This window comes from Nelumbo nucifera, chromosome 3 (assembly GCF_055504915.1).
Source record: "Nelumbo nucifera cultivar China Antique chromosome 3, China Antique-T2T, whole genome shotgun sequence".
Lineage (NCBI taxonomy): Eukaryota > Viridiplantae > Streptophyta > Magnoliopsida > Proteales > Nelumbonaceae > Nelumbo > Nelumbo nucifera.
The window spans coordinates 44,739,138-44,764,334 of NC_142651.1; the positions used below are offsets into that span (position 1 = coordinate 44,739,138).

Genomic DNA, 25,197 nt, shown 5'->3' on the forward strand with positions numbered 1-25,197 from the left:
TCTCACATGGGGCTTCTCCCTTATATATATGTTGTATATTTATTATTAAACTGAAAGTATAATAACCAAAATAACAAATGAATTCTCTTAAATCTTATTCTCTTTACAATGGCTTTCTTTAATAAAATCCTTCTCAACCTTCTCTACAATCAACCTTTGCCAGCTTTACTGATGCACCATTGAGATATGGGATTTGCTTTTGACAGGTATTTAAAATCTCCTTGTGAATCTCCCACCGATTCAGTTGACCTCAAACCAACTTCCAGAGCCAATTGTAAAGCCTCTAAACTTCAGCTTCCTCCACCTAACATTGTTTCGTTTCAATTTTTAAAACAAAAACAACTGCCACATCAAAAGAAAAACCGACCATGTTTGTCTAAAACCCCCCTAAAGAGCCATATCTTTAAAGTATAAACCATTGAAGTAGTTCATGTTTTTCTAATTGTAATATTATATATACTAAAACAATCAATTCAAACAAATAATATTACTGTAAGGCCCCATTCACTTTTTGGTTCGTTACTTACCCAGGTAAATGCAATTACCTGGGTAAGTTTTTCTTGGGAAACATTTACCCGGGTATGTGCATTTACCCATGTTCTTTTATTTCTCAGGTAAATAAGGTAATGACCATTTTAGTCATAAAAATCCATTATTAAAAGGGACATTTTTGTCCCATTCAAGTGTTAGCAACTTTCCTCCTAGGTGGGAAAGTTATTTACCCACCTAGGAGATGGGTATCACTTACCTGATACCCAGAAAAATAAGCTTTCCCTGGTCCCCACTTTAATCTGAAAAATGAACATGGGATTCTTGGTCAATGGGAACCAAAATCCATAAAAAGAATGACCCTAACAGTAATCTTTATTATATATAGAAAATGATTGGGTCCGTTCATCAAGTTTGGCCCATGATATCATAAATGAAATAATACAATATGAAAATTAATAAAGTCTAAAAATACAAATATATCAGCCATTTGTTTGATATCATATATTCAATATTAAACAAAAATAAGTGTGTTAAATGAGAATTATTATTATTAATGATGGAAACGGCTAAAAATACAAAAAAAAAAAAAGATTTACGATCCAACTTGTGACCCAGCCCACTAACTGGGTCAAGTTCAATGGTACAACCATATGGATCACTAGGTCGTTTGTTGAGTCAATTTATTTTTGCAGGTAAATGCTTATAGTCTAAATAGACCCAAAAACCTAACTAGGTAATGAATTATCTAATCATACCTATCGGGTCAACAATGAGTTGATCAAATCCGAATCTAGATCCATATGGATGTATGCATATACGGGATAAAAGAATGGATTATGGATATACTCATCAAATCCGAATCTAGATCCAAGGCCTTGAGGTAAGAACTTTTCAGAATTGGATTTGCATTTTGTTGGATGCCACAACTCCTCAGCGGTCTTTATAACTCTTGTAAATTTTCAGAAATGGTCTTTATACCCCCAAAAAGAAAAAATAATATCACTGTGTTTTTTATAACTCGTTCAGAACCAATTCAATGCCATTTTTTATTAGGAAACTGAATTTAATCATATGGGTATCGTATAGGGCTATTTCAGAAACCTAGACCCACTAAATATGGATATAGTGTAGGGCTAGATCTTGGATCAACCCACTCGATTACATGCCCTACTTAAAGCACTCCACATTAATATATATGCACATATCTTGACCAGAATACAAATATGAGAAAGATGTTCTTTTATGATTTGATATACGACACTATGTACAGCAATAATCAAGAGTATACGTCCTCAAAATGTCTAGTACAATTATCTTAATTCTAGGGGGTGTTAATGAGTTGGATGGAATGGGCTTATAGCACCTAGTATAAAGAGCTTAAACTAGGCCTAGTAGGCCTAGCCTTGTTTGCACCCTAGGTCTGAATTATAGGTCCAGGCCTGGTCCAGGATTCCAAGTATTGGTAACACATGTAAACCTAAAAACAATGTTAGACAAGAGGGAAACAAGGATTTTTATGTGGACATGTCTGTTAAAGCTGATTTTTTTTTGGGGGGGGGGGGGGTGGGGGGGGAGAAACCAACCAGGGGAAGAGAGGAAGAGGTAGAGGGGTAGCAGAGGAAGACGGTTGGGTTAGTCGAAGTCTGTTCAAAGAGTTTGTCTTTTGGTTTTCAGGTCTGGTTGTTGAGGCAAGTCGGATTTTGTTTGACTGGGGGACTCATGCGTGGAAAGGTCTAGGTGTGAAGTGGGGCATGTCTCAGGTGACTCCGGATCTCCTGTCCACGTCTACTAATACATTACTCCTGTGAATTGGGAACATCTCCTCCTGTAGAAGGATGAGATATTCTTCATGTGTGATTGTAATATTATGTGGGTAGACGTGGGCAGGAGATCCGGACTTGTCTCAGGTATAAAGATCCAGTAGGTGTTCATAAAATTCTCATTTCCATCCCGGATCTATGTAGTATTTCTGTAATCTTTTCATCTTTTTTCCTTTTTAATAACTTTTTTTCAGCTTACTTATCAAAACAAGGAAGAGCCAAAGACTGTTCAGTTGGTCTCAATCAGTTGCTCCAATGTAGAAATAATATTTATTTTAAAAGAACAAAAGGATGAAATTATCCTTACAAGAGAAGATAAAATACATTGATGTACAATGTTGTATAATGTACACAACAATAATAGTATACAATTAGAGTCAAATAGACAAAATTACTCATCCTCTTTACACTCCCTCTCAAATTGTTATTGAGGAACAAGCATTAAGAAATATGTTTTTGGCCTGAGTTTTGGTGAATAGATCTTCAAGCTGCATGCCAAAAGAAACGTGGGGAAGAAAAATATGGCCAATAAGGAGAAGATCTCTCACGAAATGATTATCTACTTCTATATTGTTGATATGTTCATGAAAAATTGGTTTGGATGCTATCTTAATTGCACTCATATTGTCAGTAAAGAGAGGAATGGAAGAAGAATGACCAATGTCCATATCATGAAGTGGAGTTTTGAGCCAAAATATTTCACTAAAAATAGAGGGCATTGTTTCATACCCTATTTCACTAGATGATTTGGACATAATTTGTTACTTCTTACATTGATGGAATTGCCAAGGAAGCCATACCAACCAGTAATAGAGCAAGTGTGTCAGGAAAACTAGTCCAATTTGCATCAACACATGCTCCAAGTAGAGGAGGATGAGAAAAACAAACCATAAGAGATTATCCCCCTTACATATATAACAAATGGTCCTAAGAACAACAAAAACAATGGGTCAATGAGGAGCTGCAACAAATTGGCTAACAAGCCAAACAAGGCAAAAGATATCCAACCAAGTTATAGTTAAATAGATTAGACTACCAACAAGTTGCCGATGCAAAGTAGAATCCGGGAGCAAATCATCATCATCCTAATTTAAGATTGAGTGTTGACCAACTTAAAATCAGTAAGACAAGCCCATAGTGTCAAGGCAACAAGACGCCCTTGGAGTCTCGCCTCGCCTAATTACCAAGCAAATTTTTATAGCGTGTTATAACAAACTCTTATATTCTTAATTTTTTAAGGTTATAATTATAAAATAGACATTTTTAAACTAAAATACTCATTTTGTGTGTTTATATATTAATTTCTTTTTGCTAGTTTCTTATTTGTTAGGGTTTAATCAACACAAACATTGCTAAATGTTGTATTGAACCCTCAAAGACTTCAAAACCTGAACCAATAAGTAAGAAAGAACATAAAATGTTGTTCAATCAGCACATTTTCTTCTTTTGTTTTACTAATTTTGTGTTTTTGTATACTAATTTCTTCTTTTCCTATAACAGAAATACGGGTTCAACCCTTATATTTTTTGAATTTTATTTTCTTTCCTCTTTTTCTTCTCATGAATATGTTGGAATATGTTGATTTTCTTTACTTTAACATGAAGTTTATGCTTTTCTTGTGAAAAGTATGGATATTTATTAAGGAAATATGATTATGGAACCTAGGGAACTACCCTACGATACATGTTTTTACTTGAAAAAAATCCATCACCTAGGTGCCACCTAGGCGCCCGCCTCGCCTAACCTCACCTTGGCACCTTGAAAACTATGGACAGGCCATCTTTACTAGATTTTGTTGGTTGAAAAAAAATACCCCTACAAAGAACTTTTATTTTTGAGTCCCAGAAAATAAGCAACTGGACCAAGATCTTTCATTTTAAAATAGCTACAAAGAAGAAGTTTTAGATTTGCAACGTCATTTGCATCATCCCCTGTAATCAATATATGATCAATATACACCAAAGAGGAGAGTTAATCCTTGGGCTCACTTGAGAGTAAAAGAGAATAGTTAAAAGTACTTTATTGAAAACTAGCTTCCAAAATCACTACCTGGAAACCGGCCGATGGAAGATTAGGACAATGCCAACGCTGGGAAGGAGAGCACGTCATTTAAATTTGGGTGGAACTTGGCGGGCACTGTCATATGAGAGTCAATAATTCAATATACCTCAATGTTGCTACTGGAAGTCTGGAATCGAGGGAGACAAGGGAAGTGGAGCCCACACAGGTTAATCTCTCGCTCATTCCCCTTTCCTTAATTCCTATCTCAATTTTAAATTTGGACTTAAAAAATAGAGGTGGAAGGGAGGTACGAGTTAGGTGTCAGAAGTGAATCGTTCTACTAGGCTCATGGGGCACACTTATCAGAGAGGTATGATCTTGTTTTGACAGGCCCGTTAGGGTCGTGGACTCTTGGAACTCCAGTGGGGGCAGGGAAATGGCTATTCGAGAAAGAGAGAAGGCCGGACTGAGAGGGGTGCTTAGTCCTGGTTCCACCAGTTTGGGATCCACTGAAAATGGCCATTGCACCTACATGAGCCAAGTCGCATTCCATTTTAGCTAGAAATTTGAAAACTTAATCCTAACTACATGGAATGTGAAGAAAGCTAGGTTAAAGTTAATTTGTAAGACAAATGATAATAGAAGAGTGTGGTACTCGGTGGAAATAGAGAGAAAATTCCTATGTCCTCAAGAAATGAACACCTTCCCAATTCTAGAAGAGGGAGAATTGGAGCTGATTGTGTTTATTTCAGTGGGGGGCAAAAAGGAAAGAAGATGCCTCATAACTTGATGACGACTCAGAATATTGGACAAAAGGAAGTGCCTGAACCAGGTATAGTGGACGAGGTGTCTAGAACTGTTGAACCCCGAGTGGAGAAGGACGCTCAGGTGGCAAAGTCTCTGGTCTACATCTCTGGGGCAGGGAGAAGTCCACTAGAGTGGTTTTTCAAAAATTTAACGAAGAAGCTGGGAAGACAAGAAAGAGAAGAAGAGTAGATAGCGACGAAGAAGACTTCTGTGGAGGGAGTGAGGGATTCAGGTTTGGGGGAATCCCCGGGAGTAGAAAGTTGCGAAGACTTGTAGATTTTTATGTGGATTCAGCAGTGGTAGAAAGAAGGGGTAAAGGGAAAGGAGGAAGAGGTAAGGACAGATGCTAGTCGCGCATGGGCTTGGTTGTTATTTGATCTCTTCAGTTGTTGAGCTTTCAGCCTTTCAGGATGTTTGGAGTTTTTTTCCTTGAGATTCGTTGGAGTAAGGTGTTCCTGTGTGGCTATAGAGTTTTTTGGTTTTTTGTGCTTGACTCCATTTTAAATCTTTTAAGCCATCCTATTGGCTAGTTTCATTGTATTTTTTTATCTTTTTATTTTAATAATTTTTTTCTTTATCCCTAAAAAAATCACTATACAAAAAGGTTCAAACTAAAACTATAAAGAGATTTTTTTAATTTGTACACCAAGTAGAGATCATCACAATATCTAGGGAGGCTTCATATATATAATTTCCTGTAAATGCCCATTGAAGGAAGACATTTTTGACATTAGATAGTAGTAATAGCTAAAAGTAAGTGAACAATAATCATCTTGGCAACATTTGCAAATGTCTTATAATAGTCAATTCCATATTCTTATTTGAAACCATGTGTTGCTAATTGTGAGACCCAATGGCTTTCAATGATAAAAGCATTCAGAGGATGTCAGACAAGGTCCCAAGTGTCATTTTCTAGTAGGGCCTAAATTTTTTAGTCCATGGCCTCTTTTCAATGTTTAACTACTATGGCATGGTGGTAAGAGCAAGGTGTATTTGTAGAAGATAATACAACAAAGAGAGAGCTATGATTAGAGGAAAACCCATAGTGGTCAGGAAAATGAAAAATATGAGGGGAACGATGTAAGGGAGTAGATGCAGGTGAGATAACAGGGAGGAGAACTTCCAATGGAGGTGGGTGAAAAAAGATGACCAGTTTTAGTGTTAAAGGAAGAGCTGTAGGTGTTAAATGAACTAGATTATTCCTGTAATAAACTTATAGTTGTTGACTAAGAGGAAGAGGATTACCTATAGAACCGAAGTGATGAAGAACAAAAAAGGAAGGTGTTGGTTTGGTAAATCTTGAGACTGGATATGAATTGATTTGCCCAAGGATTTATCTACAAACTATTATGTAAAGGCTATGAAGAAAGACTTTGATAAGAGGAAAGTTATGCATTTTTTATACACCTCCAACTTAATTATGAGACAATACTATCAAATAGTATAGATAGGAAAATAGTGCCAAATTTGGATATTATTCTTGGTGAGTTATTAAGAGAGGAAACCTGGCTTTTTACTTACTCTTCTCTTGATAATAAGGAGCATTGCATGGATACAATTTTCTAGCTACCAAACAAAAGGGGAAGAAAGATTTTTCAAAGGTTTTGTACTATGAGTGTAAAGAATTTGAACACGTGGCATTTCATTGCAAGAATTTCGACATGTGGCATCTTATTGCTCAATGCCCAGCTCGGCCTCCCAAGAAAGGACTGCATAAAGCCTACCATGTTAAAAATAAAAATAAAAAAATAAAAATGGTCAAAACCCCTGAATGGTTCGAATGGTTCAACTGTCCAGATCAGCAGTTTACTAATCGAATCAATGTTTTTTTGACAAAAATCTGATTTTTGGAAAAACGGAACTGGTCACCTGACTGATTCCCAGTTTTTCCGGTCTGACCATCTGGTTTGGTCTGGTTTTGAAAACCATGATCAAAACAAGGAAGAGCCAAATATTGTTTGGTTGGTCTCAATCAATCAAACCAACCTAGAAACTACATTTTTATTAAATGAATAAAAGGTTGAAACTGTCCTTGCAAGATAAGATAAAGTATATTGAGGTACAGTAATGTATAATGTACACATTACAATAACAATATAAAATAGAGTACCAAAAGACAAAACTACCCCTCCTCTCTACAACACAAATATTATTTGAAACACAATCTTTTGAAAAACTTAAGATACACATTGTATGCTTGGGAAACTCAAATAAATCCCTAAAAATACATATATGGAATTAAATCTAAGCCTCATATGATTATAAATAAAGTATATATGCAAAAGAACTATGGTGGCTGAGTTTTAAGACTCATATGGATATAAATAAGGTATATGTGCAGAAAAACTACTTTGATAACCAACCAAGTGGTGGCTTAGTTGGTACATTAGTTGGGTTGTCCCAATGCAGATGCGAATTCGAGTCCCATTACTGGTTACCACCAACTTTGAAGGAGGGTTGTTAGTGTGTTGCTGACTTGCTATTGCTAAAAAGAATTACAGCCCCTACAGGATTCAAGTGTAACAACTAAAATATGCATTTATGTTTTATTTATGAGGGATATATATATAAAAGAGGTAAATTTTAGAGCCATATTATTATGACAAGTAATTAAGCAAGAGTATAATAAGAACACATTGGCCTTGTAGTCATTGGAAACCGGCAATAGATAAGAGTAGAGAAAATCGGGAGCTGGACAAGCTAAGGAGAGGTTGGGCGAACTGAACTACTTCTAAAAGACCTGCAATGCCATAAATCCCCGAGGGCTGAGGTGTGTTCCTGAGGAAGAACTTTCCAATACTTAAGTCGATAAATGGATGGAGAGACAAGGAGGATGGATTGTCGAGGAAAGTGAAAGGACAAGGTGAGGGTTGAAAGAGTTCTACAAAATATACATGTACCTTATTCGCAGTGTCTCGTTTATTTAGCGTTTGTTTGGAACTGTTGCTGTTGTTCCAGAAAACAGCGCCACATTATCAGCACCATGTAGAAAAAAATAGTGCTTCAAGAAATAGCCTTTTGTTTCGAACCGTTTTTTCATAGAAAATGGTGCTATAAGTCATGTCTTAGAAATCGGGAAGACATGTCTTGGAGCAATGCCAAATTTGACATTTCTTGGAGCTGCAGCTCGTTGCTGCCAATAGGGCAGTGATGTGACAGTGGATAATGGGTAGAAGTATAGAAAACATTTCTTGGAGCATTGGTAACAAATAGAAAAAGTTGTTGCTTCAGAAAATATTCTACTTTGCAGCAATGATTTCAAACAAAAAAAAAGGCATGGTGCTCCAAGCCATATGATGAGGAGTAATTTGGCATGACCCAGTAAATAAAAGTCACGTGAACGTGATTTGCACGTAAGATGACAACTCAGCAAGGGGAGCCTAGTCAGCGCTATGCGGAGCTCGGCGTAAAGTCACTTTGGTAATAGCTCACCTCGGCTGCTAATCGAGTTCAGGGCTTAGGAACCGAAGTGACACATAATAAATCTCAATAGCTTCTCAACAAACTTCGGATATTGCGGGATCATACCGCATAATGGCAAGCCTTATCATCTCCCCGTCCGAATTGGGCAGCAATAATGAAGTTTATTAACTGATACGTTACTCCCCGACTAAAGCGGGAACAGATCTTGCCCATTCAGGCTGCAGATCTCGGAACTATTCCGGAAAACCCGCAATAACTCGGCTATATAAAGGCGTCAACCCCTCCATGGTCCAGGTACGCACAATTACTTGCATCCAAGCTCTCTAGCACTCAGATTCTAGCTCACAATCACAACATAATACTAACTTAAGCATCATAGCGACCTCGCCGGGTTAACCGCCCCGGGTGCTCTAATCCTCTGTCTTGCAACTTGGTCCAACTTGCTACACGACTAAGGTCCAAATCATCCTCTAGCTAGGAACTTTCAGATCGTGCACCATCAATTGGCGCCGTCTGTGGGAACACAATCAAAAGGTCATCCCAATCTCTTTACAGTTTCAAACTCAGTCTCAACCTCAATGGCATCTTCGAGCCACAACGGTAAAGGTAACATGAACATCACATGGGGGCAAAAGTAGCAAATAGTCGCTCTCCAAGGACCCTAGGTGACAAACGGCCAGTTCACCATTCCTCTGACCATATCTGGAGTCCCATCACCGTTTTCACCCCACGTTGCCCAACAAGTGAGTGTCTCACTCCCCCAAGTGAGCACCACATTCTCGGAGCCTTCCGTGATTCCCCTTGGGATTGGACACTCCTAGTTCAGCCACCTCGTCCAGAGTGTCCGAATGATGCAGATTCAAATGCAACAGAGTCATCAGTTCTAGCAATATTACTTTTATCAGCAGCATCAGCAATAATTCCCACCACTACAACCAAACCAACCCGCGAACAATCAATGCTAGTCCCCACCTCGTAGGGAGAGAACTTCGCAAGTATTGGCCCCCGATTCGGAATGTACCCCGCCCCTGGGTGTTGTAGGTGACTGACATACCCCTTGCCTCTCGAAGAGAAAGCCCAAGGAATAGACCCGAACCTAGCCAGCCCGAGAGGTGCTATCGGCAAATTTCCCATGTTGAGCATCGATCTGAGGTCCGAGGTGCGGGCTCCAGGAGAGACCCCTCGGTTCCTCGCAGCAACCAACATCGAATGCATGATGAAGAGGAGGTGGCGAGAAGAATCTCCGAACTAGCTTGCCCTACTATTCGAAGTAAGATCGAAATGCCTAACAACACGGAGGCCGGCAGTACAAATGTCGCTCCACCAAAGAAGCAGCAATGGCGACGTAGCAAGACTCGCCGTTCATCATCAAGAAATGATCCAGCAGCAAAGCCCAACCATCCGATTAACCAAGGTCGGGAAAGAGAGGATGTGAGCTCGGTGGCCACAAGAACAATGCCTACTCTTTTCAATCAGCCTTCTCCCCTAACACCCAAGCTCCTAGCAGCCCCCATGCCGACAGATTTCAAGGCCCCACCACTAGACAAGTACGATGGGTCAATCGATCCCAATGATCATTTGGACACGTTCCAATCCCAAATGCACCTCGCCGGGGCCGATGAGGCTTGTATGTGCATGGCTTTCTCCACCACATTCAAAGGAGTAGCTCATACTTGGTACAAAAACCTGGCGTCAGGTTCCATTGGAAGTTGGGCGCAGTTCGCAGACATGTTCACAACCCACTTCATCACTAGTAAGAAGTGTCCGAAGTCATAGGAGAGCCTTCTGAACGTGGTGCAGAGGGAGAGAGAGTCAATCCACATCTATATCAAACACTTTAACGATACATGCCTACAGATACCAGACCTTGACCCAGCAGTACATCTTATCGCAGCATGCAAAGGCATCATCCATAAAGAATTCAAGTGGCATGTTGTAGCCAACAAACCAAAAAATATCACTGAGTTCCTCTAGTTGGCAGACCGGTTTATCATCACTGAAAAGGAAATAAACTAGAAAACTGACAACTAACTAGGAGAAAAAAGGAAGAGGGAAGAAGAGGGGACGAGCAACAAGAAAAGAAAGAAAAGTAAGTCCCCCAAGCGAAGAAGCAAATCCCCTTCGCGAAGTTACAGGTTGGGTCGGCGTTCCAGGACCCCTCTAGTGGAGAGAACGAACTACACCCCTTTGAACACAAAGCGAGGAGAGATCCTAATGGCAATAAAGGATTCCCCTATCGTCAGATGGCCACCTAGACTTCGCGGAGACCCAACGACTAAGAACCCGAACGTCTATTGTCACTTTCATCGGGACCACGGTCACAATACAGAAAACTGTAGAAACCTCCGCGATGAAATTGAAGAGTTGATCCGTCGTGGATACTTGAAAAAGCACATTCTACACGAAGAAAATGAATGGAAGAACCAACAAGGAGAACGAGAAAAAGATGCCCCAGAGAGTGTCAGACAGAACGAACAGCCACCTCGCCCGCTACCAGAAGAGAGATCGATCCATGGAGTGATTAATATGATCATCCGGGTATCTATTGTAGCAGGGTGCATAGTGGCGGCTGGGAGAACATCATTCCGAGAGCTAAAGCACAAAGTAGAGAAAGATTGAAGAACCGATCTACTTTACCGATGACGACGCCTATAGGATCCAGTATCCTCATAACGACGCCCTGATCGTGAAGATGGTCATCAATGACTTTGAAGTAAGGCGGGTATTGGTAAAATCAGGTAGTTTGACAGATATCCTCTTCAAGGAAACCTTTGACAAACTACAATTACAACAGAGCAATCTAACACCAGCAGACGCCCCACTAGTAGGGCTAAGTGGAGAAGAAGTTAGGCTTATAGGTCGTGTCATAGTACTGGTGAAGGCGAGCATGTGGCCAAATATTGTCTGGTTTGAGCACACATTCCTAGTGGTCACTACCCCATCCCCATACAACGCAATCGTAGGTCGGCCTATTACGCATGTTTTACACACAGTAGTATCAACCTACTACCTCGCAATGAAGTTCCCAATGGATTGTGGAGTGGGAGTTGTATGAGGTGGGGAAATTCATGGCGGGTCAACCACCTGTTGAGTTTGAACCCCTTGCAGTAACCTGCTGTCCCTGCCTCGACCAACCTTTCCCGAAGCTCCACTGAGGACTTGTACTCCTCAACTGCCTTAACCTTGGCCTCCTCCATCGCCTGAAGCAGTAGTTTGGTTCATTCCTTCACGTGGGCCTCGAGGTTCTCGACCTCCCTCTTCAATGTTGTTTCACGCTCTTCGAGCTCCTTCTTCTTTGACATCGGCAAAGTTAGCATCTCCTTCTTAGCTCACGCATCATTCTTCAGTTGGTTGATTTCGTTGCGAGCTAAGTTCAGTTCAGCGTGGGGCATTTTGGGAAGACTCCTCAGCTTCAAGAGACCACTTTAGGTTCACCTCTAACTGATAATCCAAGGCGTTGATGGAGGAGTTCACTTGCCAAGAGAAGAAAATGAGTATCAGCATACAAAAAATCTAAGTATAAGACAATTTGAAAGATAAGTTCAAGAACATACCACCATATAGTGTGTGGCCGCTTGGGCCTCGAGCTGAGCAACTGGCAAGTCGGCCCAATGAGCGATTTTCTAAGTGAACACCACATCCTTGCTCTTGAGAAGGCCGAACTTCAGAGTCAAAATGCTCCGAATTGGAGCATTGCTGCCCGAAGAAGTGGCAGTTGCTAGGACGGACTTTGAAGACGTAGCCTCCTCGAGCATGCGGGGTGGGGTGGCCTTGCCTGAGTCCTCCTCGACCAGATCAATTATTGGAGGCTGCTCGGCAATTGGTGTGTGCTTGGGCTCAAGAATGACAGCCTCAGTTGTGGCTGCTTCAGTCTCGATGCAAGCCTTTTTGGAGGCTCTCTTCTTTTTCTTCCCCTTCTTCATGCTCTCGAAGAGCTCATCGGCAAAGATGTCGTCCATGGCAGTTGCGATAAAAACGAGCTAAGTCAGATACAGTACCAAAGTAAAATGAATAGAAAAAGTACAGCAAATAGCGACCTACCAAGAGGACTTAGGCCGGCCTGCATGAGCTTCTCCTCGGTCATGAAGTTTTCAAACTTTAGGCTGAGCCTCGCCCAAGATCGAACCTCCTCCCTTGTCTTCAGGTCCAGTCTAACGTCGAGGTCCTAGATGGTTGTCCTCAAGTGAGTCGGGAAGGGCCACCCCTCGGTGTTGCGGATCACAAAATAACACCTCTTCCAGGCTGGGACCTTATTAGGGAGATTGTGCAACAGTTTGTATCTGAAACGAGGTGACAAGTAGTAAGTTTGCCTGTGCTCGGGCAGAATGTAGGACAAGTTTTTCTTAATGGAAAGGATCGAAGAGAAGATGTTGAAGTCAAGGGGACAGTTGTAATCCTGAAAAAGAGAAATGGTTCCTACGATATTACGGATAGAATTTGGGTGTAGCTGGTCTATGGTAATGTTAAAGAATTTAACGATCTCGATTATAAGAGGGTGAAGTGGAAGACGCAGACCGGCTACGAGCTGCTCCTCGAAGATCACAATCTCGTTATGATCATGATCCTAAGGAAAGTTGCCTAAGGGGATGCTATATACAAGGTCGTTAGGGAGTCTGTACCGGGCTACTAAGGCTAGGAGCCTGTTCGCCGTCATTATCGATGGGCCGAAGTTGTTTGGCAGCCGACCTCGGTGTGAGGTGGAAGCTGATTTACTAGAGGCCTCTCGCTCTCACTGAGGTGAGTTCACCTCGGGCGGACTGAGGACTGCATCATGTCCTGAAGTGACCACCTCGGTAGGATGAGGATCCACGGTCTGAGCCGAGGTACCCACCTCGGCCCTAGCGGACTCGCCACTCTCGTCTAAAAGACTATCTAAGCTAAGGCTAGACATATTAAAGGAAAGGACAACAGAATCAAAAGGAAAAGCAAAGGAAGGTGGACTCACCAAAAGGAAGACCGAAAAAAAGGAGGCAACCTCGGACCTAGAAAAGGCTAATACCGAATTGGAAGACTTGAGTGCGACCTCAAAGATTGTGGATTTGCAAACTTATGGCGAATAAAATGGGCCCTTTGGCCCCTATTTATAGCCAATATATCTGGGAATCAATAGTCAAGATCAACACGATCCGATGGCTCCTAAGGAAACCAGTTGCACACCCCCCGAGGTTGAAATCGATTTAGCACGTGTTTTGGCGTCCATGGAGTATATAAACAGCTTGACATCCGCGCTTACCAAGTACGCGATCTGGGTTACTTCCTGGTTGAACCGAACGGTTAAGCGCGTCCGACCAACGACTCCCCCTCCACATCACCTAGATTTCGTGCAAAATCCACCTAACCTCGTCGTGAACTCCCCGCGCCGGGTTAGGACCCCTGCCACAAGGAGTGGGGGGCAATTGATGAGGAGTAATTTGGCATGATCTGGTAAATAAAAGTCACGTGGACATGATCTACATTTAGGATGATAACTCAGCAAGGGGAGCCTAGTCAGCACTATGCAGAGCTCGGAGTAAAGTCACTTCGAAAACAGCTCACCTTGGCTACTAATTGAGTTTGGGGCCTAGGAACCGAAGTGATACATAATAAATCCTAGTAGCTTCCCAGCAGACTTCAGATATTGCGGGGTCATACCGCATAACGATAAGACTTATCTTCTCCCCATCCAAATCGGTGGCGATAATGAAGTTCATTGACTGATGCGTTACTCCCCAACTAAAGCGGGAACGGATCTTGCCCATTCAGGTTGTAGATCTCGGAATTGTTCTAGGACACCCGCAATAACTCGGTTATATAAAGGCGTCAACCCCTCCATGGTCCACGTACGCGCGATTACTTGCATCCAAGCTCTCTAGCACTCATATTCTAGCTCACAATCACAACATAGTACTAACTTAAGTATCGGAGCGACCTCGTCGGGTTAACCGCCCCGGGTGCTCTAGTCCTCTGTCTTATAGCTTGATTCAGCTCGTTATACGAATAAGGTTCAAATCATCCTCCAATTAGGAGCTTCCAGATCACGCACTATCACCATATATCAATAGCACCCTTTTCTCAAAAAACAATGCTGCAACTACATGATCGATGTCAAACATATACTTATAGTAGATGTACCATTCTCCCCAGGGAGTTTTAGTCCCATTAGAAAACAACTTTTCGAACCGGCCCAAGAAACCTATGCATGAGGACAATCTTCAATCTCAGCACAATATGGCTGGCTCTGGTTGGTGGTCAAATTTGGCCTCATCATGTGCCCAAATCCTAACCAATTAATACCCACCCCAAGAACTATGAATAGATATCAATACTTTAAGGCTTGACCTCGTCCTGACATAGGCATATGGATTTATTGTTTTTATACATAAATTATGCATGCATGTACATAATTTTTTAGGTGTAACATGATTAAGTATGATAATACTGAAGCACCATGTACATAACTTTTCAAATTTGCATGTATAAAATAGTTCTTTAAAGAAGTATGAAAAATACACTATAGGCTCTATTTGTTTGCAATGCAAACACTGAGCTAGATACAAATTTGTGCTTGGTTCAGTTTAGAACACAGGTTGTTTGTAACTATGATTTACACTATATATAACCTAATGCAAAATTAGTTTTGCCTCATTTGCACACATTGGTAGTTTGTGCAAATTTTTCATATAGAAGGCTGATGCAAAATTTGCTTATACCTTCGTCTCTCTCTCACTTTACTTCTGTATAACATAAAGGGGGGATAACATCAGTTTCCTTCTTACCTTATTCCTTCCAAACAAATATCATGTTGTCTCCCTTCTCTTTCATTTAAAGTAGGAAGTACATTGTTTTAGGTGCTGTTTGACAAGTCTATTTTGAAAGATATTTTGGAAGATCTAACAGCCAAAAGACAGGTGTGAGCTTTTAAATAAAGATCTTGGCAGCCCATAAATCATTTGGTTGGAGGCATGCCTTTTCGTACAAAGACAAGACTTGAGCAGATGAAAAAGGTGAAAAACTCCATTTCTAGCTTCTCAAAATAAGTTAAAATCAAGCTTCTCGCATCCTTCGGTGCATAGTCTTTCGGCGGAAAGATCTCCCTCCAACCAAACGGAGGAAGACTGGAATGCAAGCTGCCAGACTTCTAAAAAACTGACAGCTCACGTGGAAAGATGTACCAAACAGGGCCTTCGTTACTTTCTTACAAGCAAATAAAACAAAGTAAATTTAAGCAAAAGTGAACCAAGATTTACATTCAACCTATTTGCATCCCTATAGATTTACACCAAGGCAAACCAAATTTACACTACAAACAAGTAAAATAATTGGACTAAAGTAGGGCTGGTCATTCTTGGCCCGGCCAGGCCCAGCTCACAAATTTTGGGCTTGGGCCCAGATTTTTGTGTATAGCCCGGCCTGAGCCCAAGCCCATAATATATATGTTTATTATTATATAAATAAATATAAAAATCTTACATTTTATTTTAACATATAAATAAATATTTATGAACTGAAATGTATTAACACGTATGCCAACAATTGAGTAAATTCAAGTATGAGCCCTCTTAAGCAAAGCCTTATATAGGTGAAGGCAAAACAACACTAATTATTTAGTGTTGTTCCAAATCTCACATTGCTCAAAAATGAAAATGAAAGCGCTCCTCAAAAGATAGATAACCCAAGCTAATTCAAGACTAATAATTAAATGAGGCTATGTGCCATAGGCCTAAAGCCTAGCCAAGCCTAATTTAACTTTGGCTTGTGTAATTTTTTTGTGTGTATTACATTTACGTATTACTTAATTAAAAATTTTAAATAAATTAAATTGTATTATTTGATTTCATGGGCTTAAAGTCTTTATAGTTAGGCCTAGAAAGCCTATAAGCCTGACCCAGGCCTGTGTAGAGCTGGAATTGGACTTGCAATCTAGACCCGGGGTGCAGGCCGGGTCGAGCCCGGGCCTAACTTAAAGCCCTTAGAATTGGTGCTAAGCCTAGCCCGGGCCTGGCCCACGATCAGCCCTAGACTAAAGTAAATCCAGCCCATCTTGCAAAATTGCATCCGTGGCATGTTACATGTCTTTTACGGAGACCGATTCCAAAACTAACCATCATCAGCAAGAAAAGAAATGGTCTTTGTTCTGACGTGAGGTTTCCATAGCTCAAATCTGAATGCATGTCAGTTTTTATGTAGCTACCTGTTTATAGCCCTTAATAGTATTAGTATTAAATGGAGGCGTGATGTAATAGTCAAAACATCAATACGATCGATCGAGCATCTAATTTAATAAAAAAGAAATGGTCCAGCCGTTTTGGTTCTTACGTAAATAAAAGCTTCAACAGTTCCAAACTTGCAATCTCAAGGTTTGTTTAAGCCAATTAATGCAGCCATTACTCTGACGTCTTAATAATTAATTAGAAATGAATGATACTCCATAACTATTAATTATTGTTAAAACAAGGGAGTCGGATGATCCGATACATGCAGTTGTTTTCTTCCTTTTTAAAAACAAATCAAATAATTATTTTTAATTTCAACTCGGCTTTGACTAAACTGAGTCGCAGCAGGCTAATTTATTTGGATTAGCTTTGCAATGCTGATTTACCCATAATTTGAACAAATCAGATCTCTCTATTCTCAAACAGGGGGGAAGCAAATGCGGTAAACCAGTGGCCATGTTTGCCTATTTATAGGGCAGGTAATGGTGGCAGTCATTTATCATCAATCTCATTGATTGTCATACTTCTCTCCCAAAGATATGTAATTAAAGTAGGTATGCTACATCATCATCATATCAGTTTTCTGCTGGGGTTTAGCTAGGCTCCATTTGGCATTCCTCATTTTAAGGATTTCTTACTTTTGCAGATAAGATACTCTTTTGAACACAGTTTTTAACTGCAAAAAGGAGTTAAGTCCTTAAAATAAGAAATGCCAAATGCAGCCTTAATTAGGTTTATGAGCACAGTAATTCTATTGGGATCACTATCTCTCAATTTGATGAGTTTCATGCCTGTGCATCCCTGCTATCACTAATTCTTTATTCGTACATTTGGGGACTGAATCTGAATGAATCTGTAGGCACAACATCAGATGAGCATCTTATAAATATTCTGACAATTGTTAAAAGTTATCTTTAGGTTGGAAGTATTTCAAGAGATAGGTGTTAAAAAAATTTAAGAGTATTGATTTACCATGCTTTCTCCATTTCCTTCATCCAACCTCTTCACAATAACCTTTTATTGTTATTATTTTATTATTAAGTTTCCTGACAGGGTTAATGGGTCAATGAATTTTGGTTTTTGGTTTTATAACAAAGTGGGTGGTCAATGGATTTTTATTTATTTATTTTTTAATTTAAAATCCCAATAGTGAAGATGATGTTTTGATTTCAAAATCTGAAAATGGATCACAGACAGAATGGACAGCAAAAGAATAGTGAAGATGCAGAAGCTATTGGTGGCAGTTACCTTGCTCATAAGCACCATCACTTACCAGGCCAAAGCCTTGCAACAGTTCGTGGATGAACTCCCAAAACTGCCCACGGTCTACGGTTATTGGAACCCCAAAGCTAAATCCGGGTCGGATAGACTCACCATGGGCATGTTCCCGACGAAATGGGTATGAACCGCTCAAGTCTCAACATGGGTCCCATTGCTGATTTGGTAACAAATCATCAGCCACGTGGAACTCATCACACACTTTATTCCTGATTTACCGTGGAAGATGGAGGTGTATAGTTACATCTTACATGTTATCTGTGTTCTTTTTCTTGCAGAAATTCCACCGTGATTTACGTCCCACCAATGTGTTCGCGTATGGTGTATCCAAGGACAAAGCCAGCGTGCCCGGTCCAATAATTGAGGCCCGACCGGGAAAACCAACCCATGTGACGTGGGCCAATTACCTTGGCGACACTCACCTTTTCAGCTCCACTCCCAAGGGCCGTGCCATCCCAACCGTCGTCCATCTCCACGGTGGGGTTCAGGACCCACAGATCGACGGTCACCCCCTTGCCTGGTTCACCCAAAAATTCAATGACACCGGACCGGCATTCAAAACCAGAACCTACACCTACAACAACGAACCACCCGCCGGCCCAGGGAACCTCATTTACCACGATTTTGCTATCGGGTTAGCACGTGTCAACGTTCTCGCCGGCCTCTTTGGCGCTTACGTAGTCCGTGACCCGGACCAAGAAACCAGAATCTTCAACTTCTTACCGGAGTTCGAACGACACTTGGTCATTTTCGATCGGAGCTTCTCAGGCAACGGCGAATCTATGACCGTAGACCCGACCGGCGACAGGGATGTCATCATAGTTAACGGCAAGGCCTGGCCGTTCTTGAACGTTCAACCACGGAGGTATCGTTTCCGTATCACCAACGTCTCGAACAAACGTTATTTCCGGTTCCATCTCCAGCTGCCAAACCAAAACCAGGCACCCCCTTTCATCCAGTTAGGATCCGACTCGTCCTACCTCCCATCGCCGGTCAGGACAAGCCAGATACTCCTAGCACCGTTCGAGACTGCCGACGTGATAATCGACTTCGCCAACTTGCGCAATAACACCTGAATCCATTTAATCAACGACGCCCCGTACCCGTACCCGAAAGGCAAGAATCAGTTTCACAGGATCATGCAGTTTACAGTTGTGGTTCCCAAAGGTCAGAAGCCACCGACTGATAACTCCAGGGTTCCTGACTTTCAACCGAACTCCGTGAAGGCAACCAGACTTGGCGCGAAGACGACGAGATACATCACCATGTACGAGAAGCCGTCGACCAAAGGTGGCAAAAACCCATTTCTCTACATCAACGGGAGAAAGTTTCAGGATCCGGCGACGGAGAAACCCAAAGCAGGTAAGAGCGAGGTGTGGGAAGTGATTAATCTGACCAAGGAAAATCGTCCTCTGCACATACACTTGGCTACGTTTCAGGCAATTAAGGTTGTGAAGCTGGTGAGCAATGTGACTGATTTCAAGGCTTGCATGCTGAAGGGCAAGGACGGCAACGCCACCGCCTGCAAAGTGAATAAATTTGTAAGCAGGGAAGAGGTGGCGATACCCAACTACCAGAAAGCATGGAAGAACACGGTGAATATAGAAGCAGGATGCCAGACCACTGTCGTCGTCAAGTTCCCGGACGGCAATAAGCCTTCTCTTAAGAACATTAAAGCTGAACCCGGATATGTCTACCATTTCAACGTAAGAGTACTAATTATTACTCTCTGGATATTAATTCCTTCTTTGGCTTATTTGATGCGGGATAATGGTGATCTGACTTACGATTTTGTTTTCTTGTTCATTAACTTTTAATTTGCAGGTTTTGGATGGCGAAAACAATGCCATGATGCGACCATTGAAGCTGGTCTAAACTCTAAAGAAGATTTATATGCATGCAGGCCAGATGATGAAGAGAGAAGACAGAACAGAACTACCTCTAGCTATATATTTATAAGAACTTTTGTTCTTTTTATGTATTAATTCTACTGTTAAAATTAAAACTTGGTAATAAGCGCATGATAATGCCATGGTGTATGTGTGTGTGTGTGTGTCTGCTTTGATATATTTATAAATAGTTTTATTTTATGTATTAATATTCCAGAGTGTAAAACATGTAATAAGTGCATTATATATAAGGCCAAAAGGGATTTAAACAATGCACACTTGCATAAATGTGCAGCCTCACACAAATGGGAATTGGATCGTAGGTGTTGTATAAAAGCAATTAATGGTACCAAACTCAACCATAATATATCACCGAACTAGCTAGATTCTAGAGCATCTGCATCTACATGCTGCCTTCTGGTTAAAGAGATGTTTTTGATCAGTAAAAAGTAAGGTATCAACAGAATTGAAGTTGAGATGGAAGAACCACATGCATCCCCCAATTTTTGTGTTAGTTTAGAGGGAAAGGAAGAATTTATCAAATAATAATTGAACTACTGATGATACAAGACTAGAAGCTAGTCTGTGAAACATGACAAACAGCTTCAAATCCATTTTTATTAGCCATCATTATACGCCAGGAGAAGAGGAAGGTGATGATCAGAAGGGAATATGTCTTGCACCGGGTTATAAATAGGGCATGTTCCCAAGGATTGGAGGTTCCCACTAGTCACACTTCTGTTATACAAGCGACCAATATTGAAGACATATATATTCTGGGTAAAGAATGGAACTCATGACCAATCAAACTAGAAGATCTGGATGAAGTTGAGGTTTCCACAAGTCTCACATATATAATCAGAGCTGAGAACAGTCCCTCCTCAGACCCCGCATTGGGGGAGCCTCATTCATTGGGCTATTCTGTCATAATTGTCTTGATTGAAAACTATCCATTAGGAGACGGTCTCCACACCATAATGTCCTCTCTAGGAAAAGAGGGGATGGGAATATGGGCTGGATTTCTTGCACAAGCGTCCTGATGTGGTCATGATCAGTAACCTCACTCACCTTAAGGTTCCTACTCTTTTGATCACCTCACTGGAGGCAAGGATACCCCTCCAAGCCCACGATATCCCCTTCTTTGCTTTAGCCTTTAGCATTCCAAAAATTATTATTCTTTAAATATTTATTTATCACAACGTTAACCCATAGATTCTTTGGGTGAGTTAAGATGTGCCATAGCAACTTAACAACAGGTGAATAGGTTTTCTTTCATTAGATTTAGTCCAAATAAAATCTCTTTGCTTTCCATCAAGGTTATCAGTCACTGTGTTTGGAATCTTGAAGGACTCATAATAAATTGGGGAATCAACAAGGATTAGCTTACTAGAAAGAAAAAGAGAATTTTATTTTTCCATTTAGCAAGCTTGTTGGTCATTTTTTCTCTAAGACCCTTAAACATTTCTTTTGTGACTCTGCCCTCCAGAATAGAAGCACCCAAATACGAGGTCAATTTTCTCTCAAGAGAGATTTTAATAATTTTAGCCATGATTCTTTGTAATCTATTGGATATATTCTTAGAGAAGGTCAATACAGATTTTGAAAAGTTTGGATGCTGATTTGATGCCATAGCAAAATTATCCAGAATCTCTCTAATCTTTAGACAAGCATTAATGGAGGTTTTAGCAAAAATGAGGCAATCGCTGGCAAATTATAGAATGGGAATATTAAGCCCACCTCTTGAGATTTTACACCCAATTAGCTTTTCCTCCATAATAGATTCTCTTTAAGTCTTGAGGTCAGGGCTTCCATACATAACATAAAAATGTAGGGGGAAATAGGATATCTTTGTCTAATTCCCTTAGATAGAAAAGTTTCTCTTGTAGGAGTGTCATTGATGAGAATATGGAATGAAGCAGATTTAGTGAATTCCATAACCCGAACAATCCACTGATGATGGAAGTCAAATTTAACAAGCATTTTCTCTATAAGCTTTCTCCGCAAGTCATAATTCACTACTTTTTTTTTCCTGATATAGTGAAACATTTCATGAGCAATCATAATATTAACAGTAATTTGATGATTAGGAACAAAAGCGCTTTGATAAGGAGATATGATGCCATCCAAATAAGTCTTTATATGGTTGACCTAGATTTTGGAAATTATTTTATACACCACGTTACACAAACTAACTGGACAGTTATCATCATTGACTAAATTTGAGTTCTTATTTTTGGGAATGGCAATAATGATTAATGGCTCTATTCATTTTCTCTGAATGGAAAAAAGCCTTCACAACTTTGTAGACAGTCCCCAATCACTAACTAGAATTTAAAAACTAGTGCATTTAATCCATCGGGCTTTGAGGTCTTGGATTGATTGCAGAGTGGTAAATATCTCCTTATTAAACACCTCCATAGATATGTTCTGATTAATTTCACTCGAGACGCAAGGATTAATATCACTAGTAAACTCCTCAATGCCTCTAGTACCTTTGGTTTTAAATCTATCTTCAGAAAAGGTACAAAAATGATCAATAATATTATTTCATTCATAAATCTAGTTACCAATTTCATCTTTTACTCCAAGGATTCTATTTTTGTTCCTTCGGATTGTAGTGGCAGTATCAAAAAGTTTATTGTTTTTACCACCCAGTTTAAGCCACTCGCTCCATGATTTTTGGACCCAGAAAGAGACTATCACTCACACTTATAATAGTAGTAAAGATTAGATTTTCTTTGCTTACAAAGTCGGTTCATGATGACTTTGGCAATGTTTAAAATATAGAAATGTACACTTTGGTTTTTTTTCTATTTTTTGGCATATCGTGTAATTTAAAAGGTCAGAACTCTATTTTTTTTCATTTATTCTGCCTGAATTTTTCACAATATACATGTCGAGAGGGATTATGATTAAACATAAAGAACCCCCCAAAGTCCCTATATTTGGTATTTCAATGGGTTGAAAAACTAATACATATCAATATCGTACAATATACAGCAATATATATACATTGGGATTTTGAACCTTGATTTATGGATGCACACTAAGATGTTCAAGAGGTTCAATCTATAGTTACAATGTGCTATGACCTTCAAGTGATCCAGATTAATTAGTTCCAACTTCCAAACCAATTGATATTCAATTCAAACCTTTCATCCAATGGATCAAATCCATCACATGTTGGCATTGGATTTGCGACTGAAGTTGGAAGTAAATATGAGAAGAAATCCAAACTGCTTGTGATCGGCATCCTAAACTTTTCAATTTAACAATTCGCAGTCTGGATCAGGTAGGCATAGAATTGTAAACACATTTAATGATTACTTAAAAAATTTTGACACTTGTCGTTTAAAATACTCCCAGCTAGTGGTGGCCACGAGTCGGGTTTTTTACGAGCTATTTGAGTTCGGCTCGTGAAAAGCTCGGCTCAACTCAGTTTAAACTGAGCTTCGAATTAAGCTTAAGCCCGATATATAGACTCGTTTGCTAATCAGGCATAGTATAATAAATAAATAATTTTTAACACACACACAAATATATATATAATAAATAAATTTTATTATATATATAATAATATTTTTATTTTTTCTGTATAATAGTAAATAATTTTTATAATTCTTATTTTTATATATAAAATAAAAAATTATTTTTATATATATAATTTTTATTTTTTAGAAAAAGCTGGCTTGCAATCAATCTCAAGCTGAGTCATACCTGAACTTCGAGCTTTTGAACCAAACCAAGCTCGATCTCAAGTCTAGCTTGAATCGAACTTGAACCTAACACTATTTCTACGAGCCAAATTCAAATAACCAAATATTCGACTCAGCTCAGCTCAAATCCACCCCTACCCCCAGCCTACCCTTGAAAAGATTAAAAACAACTTTTGACAATTGTCAAATGTTAAGTACTCGTTCAACTTGCATACCATGTGCCTACTTAGATCCAGACCCTCGCAAGCGTGCCATGAGTTTGAAGATTTCCATCCTCTAAAACCACATCTTCAGCTAAACCACTTTCTTTGCTACTAAAAAACAACTGTTTCAGTAGCCATGTCGAACCACAATTAGAGGTTTCAAAGCTTTGAGAAAATTTTCCTTCATTATTTTTCAATATTTTTTAACATATATACAATACCTACTTTTAATTAGAAAACACAAATTATCAAACCCCAAATTTCTATGTTCAGGACAAATAATGGATGAAACCTCCTAAGAATGGTGGAATACGTTCAGCGAAATAGGGAAACAAAAGTATAAATACGACTAATTTTAAGTTCTGAAAACTGTTGCACAAGACTAGCCTGTTTTATCCCCACAGTGACACAGATCATCCTCACCAGTTGCTTTACCCGTGTCAGTCACACCAACCGTCTGCTAGTTTGATATACAAGCAGCTATCTCTGCTAGTGCCAGTAGAACTATATATATATATAGTATTGGCATGCACAATATATGAAAAATTGCTTATTAACACGAATCAAAGGAGCGATTCTCAGGAAAAAAAAAAAGTTTCAAAGATGAAATAATTTTCCATATTTTGAGAGAATTTAAAGAGAATTGCTATTTTCAATTAACATGCATCTAAATATAAAACTAGAAAACTTGACAAATTTCAGCATTTTATTTTATGAAATTCTTTACACCCAAGTGACCAGGTAACCCATTGTTTGCATCCCAAAATTGCCTGGATGCCTTGGCAACTATGTTTCCGATATGTTTCTTACCACATTAATAGTACTAGAGCCAGACGGCGATGGGGGGAACGGGTGAAGCGAAGCGAGGAAACAAGAATTCATGCATGCTATAGGGATTAGAGATGGCACTTTTTGCTTTTGATACATAAATTCAAAATTCATCTAGATCTTTACATCTAACGCTCTAACAAAGGGTGATTTCAATAGAAAATCATTTTTCAAACTGATTTAATTAGAAAGACATTAAACATTATGGCACAACTCAATCAACTTCAAGTTCGGCACCAAACTGCTCTAATCTAGCAGCATCTTCATCAAGATCACGGACCAAGGCATGGTTTACAGAACCATCATCTTCGCTGGCATGAATCTGCCTACCACCAAACCTGAAGGAAGCAAACAGAAAGAACAAGGAAAGAAGGCCATGAGTCATAAACAGAAAGAATATAACAAGGCAACTACAAGCTAATGTAAAGGAGATATATCCCTTTCAATGTACCCTGGCAACAGAACCCACTTGAAAGACTTGAATAAAATTTGATGCTGCTTAAATTAATATGAAGCACCAAACCACTAGTTATTTTGATTAATGGATT

At 39.8% G+C, this 25,197-nt stretch overlaps 2 protein-coding genes and 1 pseudogene across 3 annotated transcripts in view; 2 read left to right on the forward strand and 1 right to left on the reverse strand.

Moving 5' to 3' along the window:
• The first annotated feature begins 17,933 nt into the window (after window positions 1-17,933).
• On the forward strand, window positions 17,934-19,703 carry LOC104612918 (multicopper oxidase LPR1 pseudogene; annotated as a pseudogene).
• LOC104612917 (multicopper oxidase LPR1 homolog 1-like) lies at window positions 19,153-19,888 on the forward strand. The gene is made up of 2 exons (XM_010280579.1): window positions 19,153-19,719; window positions 19,838-19,888. Exons 1-2 carry the CDS (start codon window positions 19,153-19,155, stop codon window positions 19,886-19,888), a joined length of 618 nt encoding a protein of 205 aa, XP_010278881.1.
• A 4,829-nt stretch (window positions 19,889-24,717) lies between these two features.
• ELF9 (RNA binding (RRM/RBD/RNP motifs) family protein) overlaps window positions 24,718-25,197 on the reverse strand; it is a 29,547-nt gene continuing 29,067 nt past the window's right edge. For both annotated transcript variants that reach the window (XM_010280432.3, XM_010280431.3), the window contains exon 14: window positions 24,718-24,987. In XM_010280432.3, coding sequence (XP_010278734.1) covers window positions 24,864-24,987 — 124 coding nt within the window. In that variant the 3' untranslated portion in view covers window positions 24,718-24,863. The remainder of the gene's footprint in view (window positions 24,988-25,197) is intronic.

Bases quoted from the DNA above. Each gene is read 5' to 3' on its own strand.
- LOC104612917 (XM_010280579.1), top strand. From the start codon at position 19,153: ATGCAGTTTACAGTTGTGGTTCCCAAAGGTCAGAAGCCACCGACTGAT. The intron at 19,720-19,837 runs GTAAGAGTACTA...TTTAATTTGCAG, and splicing joins GATATGTCTACCATTTCAAC to GTTTTGGATGGCGAAAACAA.